At 46.1% G+C, this 12,500-nt stretch overlaps 1 protein-coding gene across 1 annotated transcript in view; it reads left to right on the plus strand.

Annotated features, from left to right (window-relative positions):
* The first annotated feature begins 312 nt into the window (after positions 1-312).
* The window catches only part of LOC125024552 (ankyrin repeat and SOCS box protein 18-like), a 24,433-nt gene continuing 12,245 nt past the window's right edge, over positions 313-12,500 (plus strand). The window contains exon 1 of the mRNA XM_047612354.1: positions 313-594. Coding sequence (XP_047468310.1) covers positions 548-594 — 47 coding nt within the window. The 5' untranslated portion in view covers positions 313-547. The remainder of the gene's footprint in view (positions 595-12,500) is intronic.

Here is a 12,500-nt window from a genome sequence, read left to right on the forward strand (position 1 = left end):
CAACCATAATGCGCTGCAGAATTCCAGAATCCGCGAAATTTGACAGAGAAAATCGTCAATTACACTTGATTCGCGGAGCAGATTCCCCAAGATACAGAAACAAAAACATTCATAAAAAACATCTCAAAAATAGAACCCAAACCCTCATCCCAGTCACTCTAAGAATACAACTCCCCAAAAATAAGATTAATTCCCCGTATAACAACCCTCCTCCTGATTGTCGCAATGTTTTGCTGTACGACACGTTGGGCTCCGTCGCGCCGCCAGCCCAGCCTCGTCGCCAATGACTCACTGATAGTACATTACAGACACGACAAGGGAGAGGATGTGATGTGCCGTCGCTCGCTCGGCCTTTAGTGACTCCTGAGAAACACGTCGACGCAGAAAAGACGGACCAGGATATTTTCGACTACATTTGTACTAAGAGTGATTTTCTCGATGTGGGATCATGGGCGTTCCTGCGGCCTTGTGACACATTACTATGAGCTCAGTGAACCAACCAGATGAATATTTGCCATTTATTGAGGGCGTGTAAAACGACTGCCTCATGAAATCACTGATTCTGGACAATAGACAAAACAAAAGACCGAGATTGTAAGTATTCGAGTCACAGCTCTTTAAATTTTATTATTTCTCTATATATGAATATTATTTTCAAAACGCGTGAAAAGTGTATGTGTTTTTTTTTTATCATTATTATTTTTATTCTGTGTGAAGTGCGTGTGATCGGAAGTACGTTCGTCTGTACGTAATTAGGTTATGGTCTTGTTCATTAAAATTTACGGAGCTCCTTCAGTGTTTCGTGTCTGATACTCTTACAGGAGGAATGAGAAAGAAGGAAAACAGACGAAATCCTATTGTCACCTGAAAACAAGAAACAGATGAACAGCAAACGTATCTCGATGCAATTTCTTCGTCGGGCGATTTTCACATGTCGCCCATCGTGCAACATCGCCACAGAAGAAAAAAATACCTTCTTTATTATCCAAATGGCCATGTAGACCTCACTTCGAATCGCCATGGAAAAGCTGTCAAAAACACGAGAGAGAGAGAGAAGGAGAGAGAGAGAGAGAGGGAGAGAGAGAGAGACGTCTTACTAAGCAGCAGTGAAAACGAGCGGGGGAATGACCTCTTCGGGAAGGAGATTTGCAATATGGATTTGCCTCTGCCTTCTCTCTCTCTCTTCTCGTGCCGTCTCCTCTTCCACCTGTGACCTGCATTCTGTTGAAAATAGGGATTCTTTTCTCTCTCCTCTCCTCGATTGAGAAGTGATGCAAATGGGCGAAGCAAGAACGCGGGGAGAAGCGACGAAGAGAGAGAGAGAAAGGGTTAGTGACCTCAGTGGCTCAGATTTGAAGCGAGGCGATTCAGACACACACACCGTCGCAGATTTTACTTGTTTTCTCTTGTTTTAAAGGGAATGGGTAATGAGATTGTGATCGGAATTAATGAGGAATATGAGGCGGATCTTTAGGCTAATTGGGACGCGTGTGTATAAGGTGGATAAGGGTTTTTTACACGTGATATTGGGCACACTAACCTTACCGTATGCGCGCTGGCACATTCCTGTACAGTTATAATGTGATTGATGCTTATTTTTTCTTTACTCTGCTTATAACTGTGTGTTGTCTTCCTTGTTGTTAAATACGTGTTTTATTTTTTTATTGTGCTTTTATAATGGTATGCCATTTTCGCAATTAGGTTTATTTCAATTACAGTTAGTTAACTGTGTGATTCTCTCTCTCTCTCTCTCTCTCTCTCTCTCTCTCTCTCTCTCTCTCTCTCTCTCTCTCTCTCTCTCTCTCTCTCTCTCTCTCTCTCTCTCTCTCTCTCTCTCTCTCCCCTCCCCCCCTCCCCATGTCTGTCTCCATTATCCGTTAGGCAAGAAATTAACCTGTTTACGTAGAACGGACACGTACGCAGAACGAATTAGACTATTCAGGTGCTGCAGACAAACAGCTATTGCTTCTTGTCGTTTTCCGTAGGCGTATGTTGTCACCAGCCCACCCTCTCGTGCCCACTGACTCACTCGCCTGCCCTCCTTTGCCCACTCTTGCCTCCACCTCGCCTTTCCATATGGGACACTTACCCACGCTTGTCCACCTACTCTCGGCCACTTCCTCTGGCAGAGCTCTCCAGATGCGATACTTACCCACTATTGTCACTCTTACCCAGCCATCCTTTGCCCACTTCCTTCCTATGTGCCACCTACCCACGCTTGCTCACTTACCTACCCATGTCCACCTTTTCACGCACTCCATATGTAACACCCACGCTTGCCCGCCTACCCACCCTCGCCCCCCCAAAAAACAATCCACCTACTTCTTCATTTTCCTCCCGCTTCCTCCTACTTCCTCTTCTTCCACCTCCTTCCACCCACTTCCTCCTCCACCTCCTTCCTCCCACTTCCTCCTCCTCCACCTCCTTTCCTTCCTCCATATGCGACATCCCCCTCCCTCTTCCCTCCCTGCTCTCCCTCAACCCTCGCCCGCACTTCACACGCTCTCCCCTTCCCCTCTCCCCCCCTCTCCCCGTCGAGGTCACGGTGTTATAGGCCGGTGTCCAGAATCTTCTCTTGGCTTCCAAGGCATGCTCGGGGTTCAAACGGCGATACAGCGACTTTCTTCTCGCTCTTTCGCTCGTGAGTCTCCTTAGATCAAGGTGGAGTTGCGGAGGCGATGGGGTGAGGGAGAGGAAGGGGGGGGGCTGCTGATTGATTTGGTGCTTTTTTGTGTTTGTGCGAGTGTGGATGGGGGGGGGGGGTATGGTGTGTGTTTGTGTGGGTGGGTGTCTGTACGTATGTGTGTTTGTTTGCTTCTGTTTGATATTCTTTCCCTCTCTCTCTCTCTCTCTCTCTCTCTCTCTCTCTCTCTCTCTCTCTCTCTCTCTCTCTCTCTCTCTCTCTCTCTCTCTCTCTCTCTCTCTCTCTCTCTCTGCGTGCGTGTGTTCGTCAGCCAAAACAAGGAAAATACTGGATATATCCATTTTATTATATAATTTTCATACGCGTGTTTCTGTCCATAGAGCAATATCCTATATATGAATCTATACACATACACAGGGAGATGGACAGACAGGCCCAATTATGAGAGTATGAATATGTATGAATATTTAGACATTCTTTCCTCCCGCGTGCGTGTCGAGTGAAATGACCTCTGTGTCTCGTGAAACTCTGCGGGCGTCACTTGCGGGGAATGGGAAAACCTAAATAAACTTCCTTAACTATTTTGTAATGTCTGTCAATATGGTTGTGATATCTATTACGTGTGTGTTTCATTGTGCATTATCTCTACTGTGTATTTCCCAGTGTAGTATCCCCAGTGTTCTGTTCGTTGTGTTTTTTTGAGTGTATTATCCCACGTGTGTCCCCCTGTGTACTATCCACTTGAGTTTCTCCTAGTGTACTGTCCCTGTTGATTCCTCTTGTGTACTATCCGTTCTTTAACTCCTAGTGTATTATCGACCGTGTTTCTCCCAGTATCTCCTAGTGTCTTGTTTTCCTGTGAATCTCCTACTGGACTATCCGTCGTGTGTTTCCGTGTGCATCTTGTGGGTGTACTATCCCGTGAGTGTGTCCTTGTGTCTCTGTGTACTATTTCATGTGTTTCTCCTAGTGTACTATTCCCAGAGTGTCTCTTTATACACTATCGGCATTTCTTAGTGTACTATTGTGTGTGAATCATTTAAGGTACTTACTCGTGTTTATCTCTCATTGTACTATCCCTCTGTGTCTGTACTAGCACCCATGTATCTTCTAGTGTACTATCCACCGTGTATCTGTTAGGAAACTATCCTTTGTGTGTATCATATGTACTGAATGATACACACTGTGCATCTCATTATGTACTACCCCCCTGTGTCCTCGCAAATATTTATTTATTTGTTCACCTATTTCTTTGTTTATTCATCTGTTCATTTGATTAATTATATATTTATCTATCTGATTATTTATTCAATTAGCTATTTGTCTTTTTGTGTATTATTTATCAAAAGTTAATATTTTTTCTTTCTTTCTTTCTTGCTTCCTCACTTTCTTTCTTCCTCTCTCTATTTGTTTATTATTTTTTTTTCTTGGTGTCGTCAGGTCTTGGTGTTTGTTTACAAAAGGCAATTTCACAAACGTCATATCCGATTCCTGGAGAGACGAGTTTCATTGTTTTGTTTTTAGTGTCTTTGCTGTTTTTTTTTTTTTTTTCGTTAGGGGAAGATTCTTGGTATTGTTCTTTTTTTTTTTTTTTTCCTTTTTATTGTTCATTGCACTTAATGTGTTTGTTTGATTAGCATAGGCGATGGTTTGAAAAAGATGTTGCTGTTTTTGTTGTTGTTGATGTTATTGAGAGATTGTTGATAATAAATCACATTAACAAGAACAGTATTGACGCATTTCCTGAAGCCATCTCTTGTGAGGGTTAAAAATGCCATTGTTTTTCTTGTTATTTGGTAAGTACAGTGTTATGTTTATTATTATTGTTATTAGTATTATTACTATTATTATATATATTATTATTACTATTATTAATATAACTATTTATTATTATTATTATTATCATTATTGCTATTATCATCATCATCATCATCATCATCATCATCACCATCATCATCATCACCATCATCATCATCATCATCACCATCACCATCATCATCATCATCATCATCATCATTACCATTATTATTATTACTAATATTATTATTATTATTATTATCACCATGATCACCATCATTATAATTATTTGAGATATTCTTAATGAGATCTTGTCGGCCAGTTTGCACTTGAAGAATTAATAGTGTTTGATTTAAAGGGCTAATTTCTCAATTGGCATTAGATTACATATTATATCGTCCTCGTCTTTGTTTTATCCACTATCCATTGATCAATCCCTCCCTCCTTCTCTCTTCCTGTTCAAAATCAATCCCCAGAGGTAAGGTCTGAGTCGTCCTTGACCTATCCAACCTAAATTCCCTCCGTCCTTCTATCCTTCTATCCTTCTATCCTAGGTCATCTTTTTTTCCCTATCCCTACACCCTTCTGTCCATTCTACTGTGCCTCTATCCTTCATTCATCTTTTCCTTCCTTCCTTCTGTCTATCCTTCTGTCCCTTCATCGTCTATCCATTCTTCCATTCTTTTATCCTTTATCCATCCTCCTATCCCTCCATCTTCCCTTCGCTCCTTCCTTCTATTCATTCTATACTTCCTACTGTCCATCTTCCTATCCTTCCCTCCTATCCCTCTGTCCTCCCTATCCATCTTCCTCTCTCTCCATCCTCCTACCCATCCTCTCCTCTATCCCCAAACGAAAATTGAAGACATCCTTGTCCTCTCTCTTATCCATCTTCCCATTCCTCCCTTCTGTTATCCATCCTATTCCCTTTTCAGTCCACCCTACCCATCCTCCTTCCTTCTAACCATCCTCCTATCCCTGCATCCTTTATCCATCTTCCTCTCCCTCCATCCGTTTCTCCCCCCCCCCCCCCTGTCTATCCTTCTATATCCTTCTACCATTTAAGACGTCCTCCCCCTCCCCCTCCTCCTCCTCTTCCTCTTGCTCTCCTCCTCCTCCTCTCCTCCCCCTCCTCCTCTCCTCTCCTCCCCCTCCCCCTCCTCCTCCTCCTCCTCCCCCCTCCTCCCCCTCCTCCTCCTCTTCCTACCCCTTCCCTTCCTCCCTCCTCCTCCTTCCCCTTTTCTTCTCTCCCTCCCCCCTCCTCCTCCCCTTCCTCCTCTCCTCCCCCTCCCCCTCCCCCTCCTCCTTTCCTCCCCCTCCTCTTTTCCTCCCCCTCCTCCTCTCCTCCCCTTCCCCTCTCCTCCCCCTCCCCCTCCTCCTCCTCCTCCTCCCCCCTCCTCCTCCTCTTCCTACCCCTTCCCTTCCTCCCTCCTCCTCCTTCCCCTTTTCTTCTCTCCCTCCCCCCTCCTCCTCCCCTTCCTCCTCTCCTCCCCCTCCCCCTCCCCCTCCTCCTTTCCTCCCCCTCCTCTTTTCCTCCCCCTCCTCCTCTCCTCCCCTTCCCCTCTCCTCCCCCTCCCCCTCCTCCTCCTCCTCCTCCCCCCTCCTCCTCCTCTTCCTACCCCTTCCCTTCCTCCCTCCTCCTCCTTCCCCTTTTCTTCTCTCCCTCCCCCCTCCTCCTCCCCTTCCTCCTCTCCTCCCCCTCCCCCTCCCCCTCCTCCTTTCCTCCCCCTCCTCTTTTCCTCCCCCTCCTCCTCTCCTCCCCTTCCCCTCTCCTCCCCCTCCCCCTCCTCCTCCTCCTCCTCCCCCCTCCTCCTCCTCTTCCTACCCCTTCCCTTCCTCCCTCCTCCTCCTTCCCCTTTTCTTCTCTCCCTCCCCCCTCCTCCTCCCCTTCCTCCTCTCCTCCCCCTCCCCCTCCCCCTCCTCCTTTCCTCCCCCTCCTCTTTTCCTCCCCCTCCTCCTCTCCTCCCCCTCCCCTCTCCTCCCCCTCCTCCTCCTCCTCCTCCTCCTCCTCCTCCTCCTCCTCCCCCCTCCTCCTCCCCCTCCTCCCCTCCTCCTCTCCCCCCCTCCTCCTCCCCCTCCCCCTCCCCCTGCTCCCCCCACCACGGCCTGTGATTCCTGTCGGCGCAAACTGCCAATTAGCCCCCACTGGCCAAGCACCAAGGAAACGGCCGCGTGATTATCCCTGATTAGGCAAATCGCTCGTTCGGTGGTTTCGCTCGCCCTCTTTCGGTCTTTATCCTGATTTTTTCTTGATTTTATTTATTTATTTATTTGTTTATTTATTTATTGGTTTGTCTCTTTTTTTTTTCCTCTTTCTCTCTCTTTCGCCTTTTTCTCTTTTTTTTCTTTCATTTTCTCTACCTCTTTGTCTTTCTCTCACTTCTCTTCTTTCCTTTCCTTTTTTCCTTCTCTTCCTTTCTCTCCTTTCTTTTTCCTTCTCTGCTCCTTTTTCTCCTTTCTTTTTCCTTCTCTTCTCCTTTCTAACTTTTTCTTTCTTCCACTCATTCTGCCTCTCCCCTGCCCTCTCCTCCCCTCCCTCCCTCCCGCCCATTCCCTTCCCCTTCTTCCCTCCCTCCTTTTCCCTTCCCCTTCCCCTTCCCCTTCCTTCCTCCTTCTCCTTCCCCATCTCCCCCTCCTTCTTTTCTCTTTCCCTCCCGCCATCTCATTCCATCGCCCTCCCTCTCCTTCCCTATCCCCCTCCCTTCCTCTTTCCCTGCCTTTCCCTCTCTCTCCTCCCTCCCTTCCCCTCCCTTCCTCCCTTCCCCTTCCCTCCCTCCCTTCCCTCCCTTCCCTCCCTTCCCTCCCTTCCCCTCCCTTCCGGAGTGATCTCCTCAACAGCTCCATCGAAACCCCGTTAGGCTGCACACTGGTCTGGACGCTCGCCCCGCACGCGCTTGAACTTCTCGTCCACGGGGGCAGCGGGTAGGGGGGGGAGGGGGTGGAGGAAGAGGAAAAGGAAGGAAGGAGATAGGAAGAGGGAAATAGACGGAACGGAAGGAAGGAAGGGAGGGGGGTAGGAGGAGGGAGAGGGGAGGGAGGGAGGGAAGGAAGGAAGGAGGGAGGGAGGGAGGGAGGGAGGGAGGGAGGGAGTGAGTTAGGGAAGGAGTGAGTTAGGGAAGGAGGTAAGGAGAGGGAGTTAGAGGGAAGGGAAGGAAGTAAGGAGATACGAAGAGGGAGAGAGAGAGAGGAAGGAAGGAAGTAGGGAGGTTAGGAAGAGGGAGCGAGGGGGGGAGGGAAGGAGAGTGGAGGGAAGTAGGAGGAAGGAAGGAAGGACGGAATCTCGCCGCTTTGAAAGACAGGCGATCGAGTACCACTTTCCTCAAGCTCGGTAAGGCATACCTATCAGGAGGAGGAGGGGGGGGGGGGCAGCTCACCGCAAATCCTCGCCACACAGCTCTCGGGTATCTGCTGAAGACGCCGCTGACGAAGACGAGGAGAACGAACGTCTCGGAGAGTATCTTGTGTCTCGGCGGTGGACTCGGGTAACGCATTACCTTCGGCTGCTGGCTGGAGGTTGGCTGCACTTACCTTGCACTTACCTCAGGCTGGGTAGGGAGAGAACGTGAACGAGGAGCTGACTGGTCGATTGGTGCTGGAGGAAAATGGATTCGTGTGAGGGACTTACTTGAGGAAAGTGGGTTTGTGTGTTTGGGGAGAGACTGTTCCTTGAGGAAAATGGATTCGTGTGAGGGACTGTTACTTGAGGAAAGTGGGTTTGTGTGTTTGGGGAGAGACTGTTACTTGAGGAAAATGGATTCGTGTGAGGGACTGTTACTTGAGGAAAGTGGGTTTGTGTGTTTGGGGAGAGACTGTTCCTTGAGGAAAATGGATTCGTGTGAGGGACTGTTACTTGAGGAAAGTGGGTTTGTGTGTTTGGGGAGAGACTGTTCCTTGAGGAAAATGGATTCGTGTGAGGGACTGTTACTTGAGGAAAGTGGGTTTGTGTGTTTGGGGAGAGACTGTTCCTTGAGGAAAATGGATTCGTGTGAGGGACTGTTACTTGAGGAAAGTGGGTTTGTGTGTTTGGGGAGAAACTGTTCCTTGAGGAAAATGGATTCGTGTGAGGGACTGTTACTTGAGGAAAGTGGGTTTGTGTGTTTGGGGAGAGACTGTTACTTGAGGAAAATGGATTCGTCTGAGTGGCTTATTTGAGGAAAATGGGTTGTGTTTGGGTGAGTGACTGTTCCTTGAGGAAAAGTGATTTATTGATGCGTGCCTAAGGATTGAGGAAAACTAATTTTTGTCGAAAAATAGGATTTGGAAGGTATACCTTGTATAAAATAAAAATAGGTATACCGTACATCAGTTATATATATATATATATATATATATATATATATATATACACATATTAGTTACAAGTTTATACTGTATCGAATAAAGATCAGCTTGTAGAATGCACTAGAAAAGTAGAAATGGAAATCATGAGCGTATATTTTACATGTAACTACATTAATTAATTAGTATATTTTATGTAAAAGTTTTCGATACATGAAATATCTGACACATGAAGTTCATTCCAACACGTGAAATTTTCGGCGCAAATCCTCCACCTGCCTCGCTTGAATGCGCGACTTGCATCCTAATTGGGGAGCCGGGGAGCCACACCCCATTTGCAAAGTAGACACTCATTTAACCTCCATAAATCATGATTTCCTCCGCTGACGTGTGAATTGGGTATGATCTGCGTCAGCGCTGATCCCAGGGACAGTTAAATGATTCATTACGTAATATCTTCAACGAGGAGTCATTATAAGCAAGAGGCTGACGAGGAACAGGAGGAGAAGGAGGAGGTGCAGCTGTCGTTAGAGAGAGGGAGGGAAGGAGAGAGTGGGAGAGGGAGGGAGGGAAAGGGATGGAGGGAAGGAGAGAGAGAGAGGGAGGGAGGGAAAGGGGGAAGGGGATGGAGAGAGAGAGAGAGAGAGAGAGAGAGAGAGAGAGAGAGAGAGAGAGAGAGAGAGAGAGAGAGAGAGAGAGAGAGAATACTCATGCTCAGCTTAAGGGCCTGGAATGAAGTAATAGGTCGAAGACTTAAGCTTAGGAGGAGCAAGACTTCCGCTTGGAGAAGGAGAAATGGGGGATAGAGGGAGGGAAAAAAGGAGGGAGGAGGGAGATGAGGGAGGGAGAAAGGAGAAAGAAAAGGATGGATTGAGATAGAAACGGAGAGAAAGAGAGAGAAAAGGGAAAAACACGAAAAAAAAGCCCTTCAAGAGTGAATTAATAAATAGATGAATGAATAAACAAGGAGATACATATAAAGAAAGCGTTGAAGTGGCTTAATATTCGCTAATCATTAGGGAGACGAATTATAGGCATTTGGGACCGAGAGGGTGAAGGGGCGGTTGTGTGCTCCTGGTAACGGCCTCGTGGGGTCATTCCTACCTGAAAATGTGTGGTAGTTATCCCGTAGAAATGTTCTATTTTGCGACTTCTACTTCAATTGGTATGTCACAAATTTAAGAGGAAATAGAATTAGCGTGGTTTTCACAAGTATTGCATCCCCAACTTTTTTTTTTTTTTGGGGGGGGGGCTGGATCTTTTTTACAGCTCGACCCCCTGTGTTAAGCTCGACGCCCCCCCCCCCTCTCCCCCTCCCCTCAACCCCCCGCAGCTGCCTGGCAATACGTATGTGCAGTTGTGTAGTGCGGTTAGCATTTCCTTTTTGACTCATGCTGAGGAGGGGTAGGGAGGAGGGGAAGGGGTGGGGAGGGGAGGAAGGATGAATAAGAGAGGGTAGAATTGTCCCGTGCGATAACCCGTGACTCACCTCTATCCTCCCCCCCCCCCCATCCGTTCCTCACCCTCCCACCACATGCGTATGAAGGGGGGGGGGGGGCTAGTATGTGTTTACTTTTTTTTTCTTTTACTCATTCTCTCACTCATTTACTCATTTGCTCACGCACTCGCTCACACATTCGCTCACTCATTTCACTCCTCCTTTACGAAGTTGACGAGTAAATAAAGCTTGCAATCACCCGTGAATTATAGCGGTCGATGGGACTCACTTTACTCACTTACTCAGGAATGATCAGTCTCTTATTCACGCGAATCCTATTAGCACACTAAGGGGAAGGGGAGGATGAATAGAACTCATGAATTCGTCGCTTCAAATGGTCCCTGACTCACCCTTGGGCCGAGGAGAGACTTCACTCATGCCCTTACTCACCGATCTTGATTCACGAGAGGGTGTGAGTCAGCGCGGGGGCCTTGCTGGTGCGCGCGCTCGCTTGTTTAGTTTGGTACATTAATTTCCTTTTTCATTTATTCTTGTTTACTTTTTTTTTCGGGGTTGTCTCTTCTTTTTTCTTTTTCTCTTATTTTGTTTTTTTTTTTCTTTTTTTCATTTCTTTTTCTTTTGAATTTCTCTTATTATCTTTTGTTTTTCTTTTATTTCTTTTGTTTTTCTCTTATTTTCTTTTCTTTTTCTTTTATTTATTTTGTTTTCTCTTTTCTTTTTTTTTCTTTTATGTATTTTGTTTTTCCTCTTCCCCTTTTATTCCCTCTTTTTTCTTTCCCTTTATCATATATTTTCGTATATTTTCCTTGTTTTCAATGTTTTTCTTATTTTTCATATTTTCTTATATTCCCTTTTTATTGTTTGTGTTTTCACACACACACACACACACACCCACACCCACACACACTTTCTCACTCACTCACCTTCCTCGTACCTAGAACCCGAGGCAGCATTACGCTTGTCTTTTTTTTTCCCCGTGTAATAATCTTTTCTTCGAAATGGCCGTCGCTACTTTGAATTAGTTGAACAGATTTAGTGCATTAATGTTCTGAAGTGTGGGTTTGCGAGTTCTTGGAAGAAAAAAAATTACGTCTGTTTGTCTGTTTCTCTTTCATTCTCTCTCTCTCTCTCTCCCTCTCCCTCTCCCTCTCCCTCTCCCTCTCCCTCCCTCCCTCCCTCCCTCCCTCCCTCCCTCCCTCTCCCCCTCCCTCTCCCCCTCCCTCTCCCCCTCTCTCTCTCTCCCTCTCCCTCCCTCTCCCTCCCTCCCTCCCTCCCTCTCTCCCTCCCTCTCCCCCTACCTCTCCCTCTCTCTCTCTCTCTTTCTCTTCTTTTTCTTCTTCCCCGCTGAGGAATGCATTGCAGGTGGAATGAGAGACAGCTGAGAGGCGCGATTGCAATGTTGGAAATGTTGGCAGCTGTCCCGGCGGCCAGCGGAAGGGAGGCGGCTGACGCACTCGCTGATACTGACCTCTTCCTTCCCCCCCTCCTCCTCTTCTTCTTCTGCTTCTTCTTCTTCTTCTTTTTCTTCATCTTCTTCTTCTTCTCTCTTGGACTTCTCTTTCCGATTTTTCGTGTTGTTCTTCTTCCTCTTCTTCTTTCTGTTTTTGTTTTTTTTTTCTGATTTTTCTTGTTCTTCTTGTTCTCCTTCTTCCTCTTCTTCTGCTGCTGCTCCTCCTCCTCCTCCCCCTCCTCCTCCTCCTCCTCCTCCTCCTCCTCCTCCTCCTGCTTCTTCTTCTTCTTTTTTGTTTCTTTATTTCTTCTTATTATTATTATTCTGCCTTATTCTTGTTCTTTTTTCTGCTCTTACTTTTTAGTTTTCTTCTTTTGTTTTTTTTTTCATCTACCTACTCTTCTCCCCGTTTTTCTTTTTATTTTCCCACTTCTTACTGTTAATAATTTTGTCTTATTATTTTGTGTGTGTGAATCTATTTATTTGTTATTTCCCTTTTATATTTTTCAGTTTGTTATTTTTTCATTGTCATCATTATTTTTGTTATTATTTTTGTAGCTGTTGTTATTATTGTTATTATTATTGTTGTTGTTGTTTTTATTATTATTATTATTATTATTTATTATCATTATATTTCCGATTGTATAGTTGGTTAGATGTGTTATTTATTGAATCGCTGTTTGTAAATATGAGAGCAAACCCAAGATTCACAAAATAGAAATACAGGTTACTTCCCTCCCTCACCCCCGCCCTCCCTCGGTTCCTTTCTCTATCTATCTATCTATCTATTTGTCTCCCCCCCCCCCCTCTCTCTCTCTCTCTCTCTCTCTCTCTCTCTCTCTCTCTCTCTCTCTCTCTCTCTCTCTCTCTCT

The sequence above is a fragment of the Penaeus chinensis genome, chromosome 43 (assembly GCF_019202785.1).
Source record: "Penaeus chinensis breed Huanghai No. 1 chromosome 43, ASM1920278v2, whole genome shotgun sequence".
Lineage (NCBI taxonomy): Eukaryota > Metazoa > Arthropoda > Malacostraca > Decapoda > Penaeidae > Penaeus > Penaeus chinensis.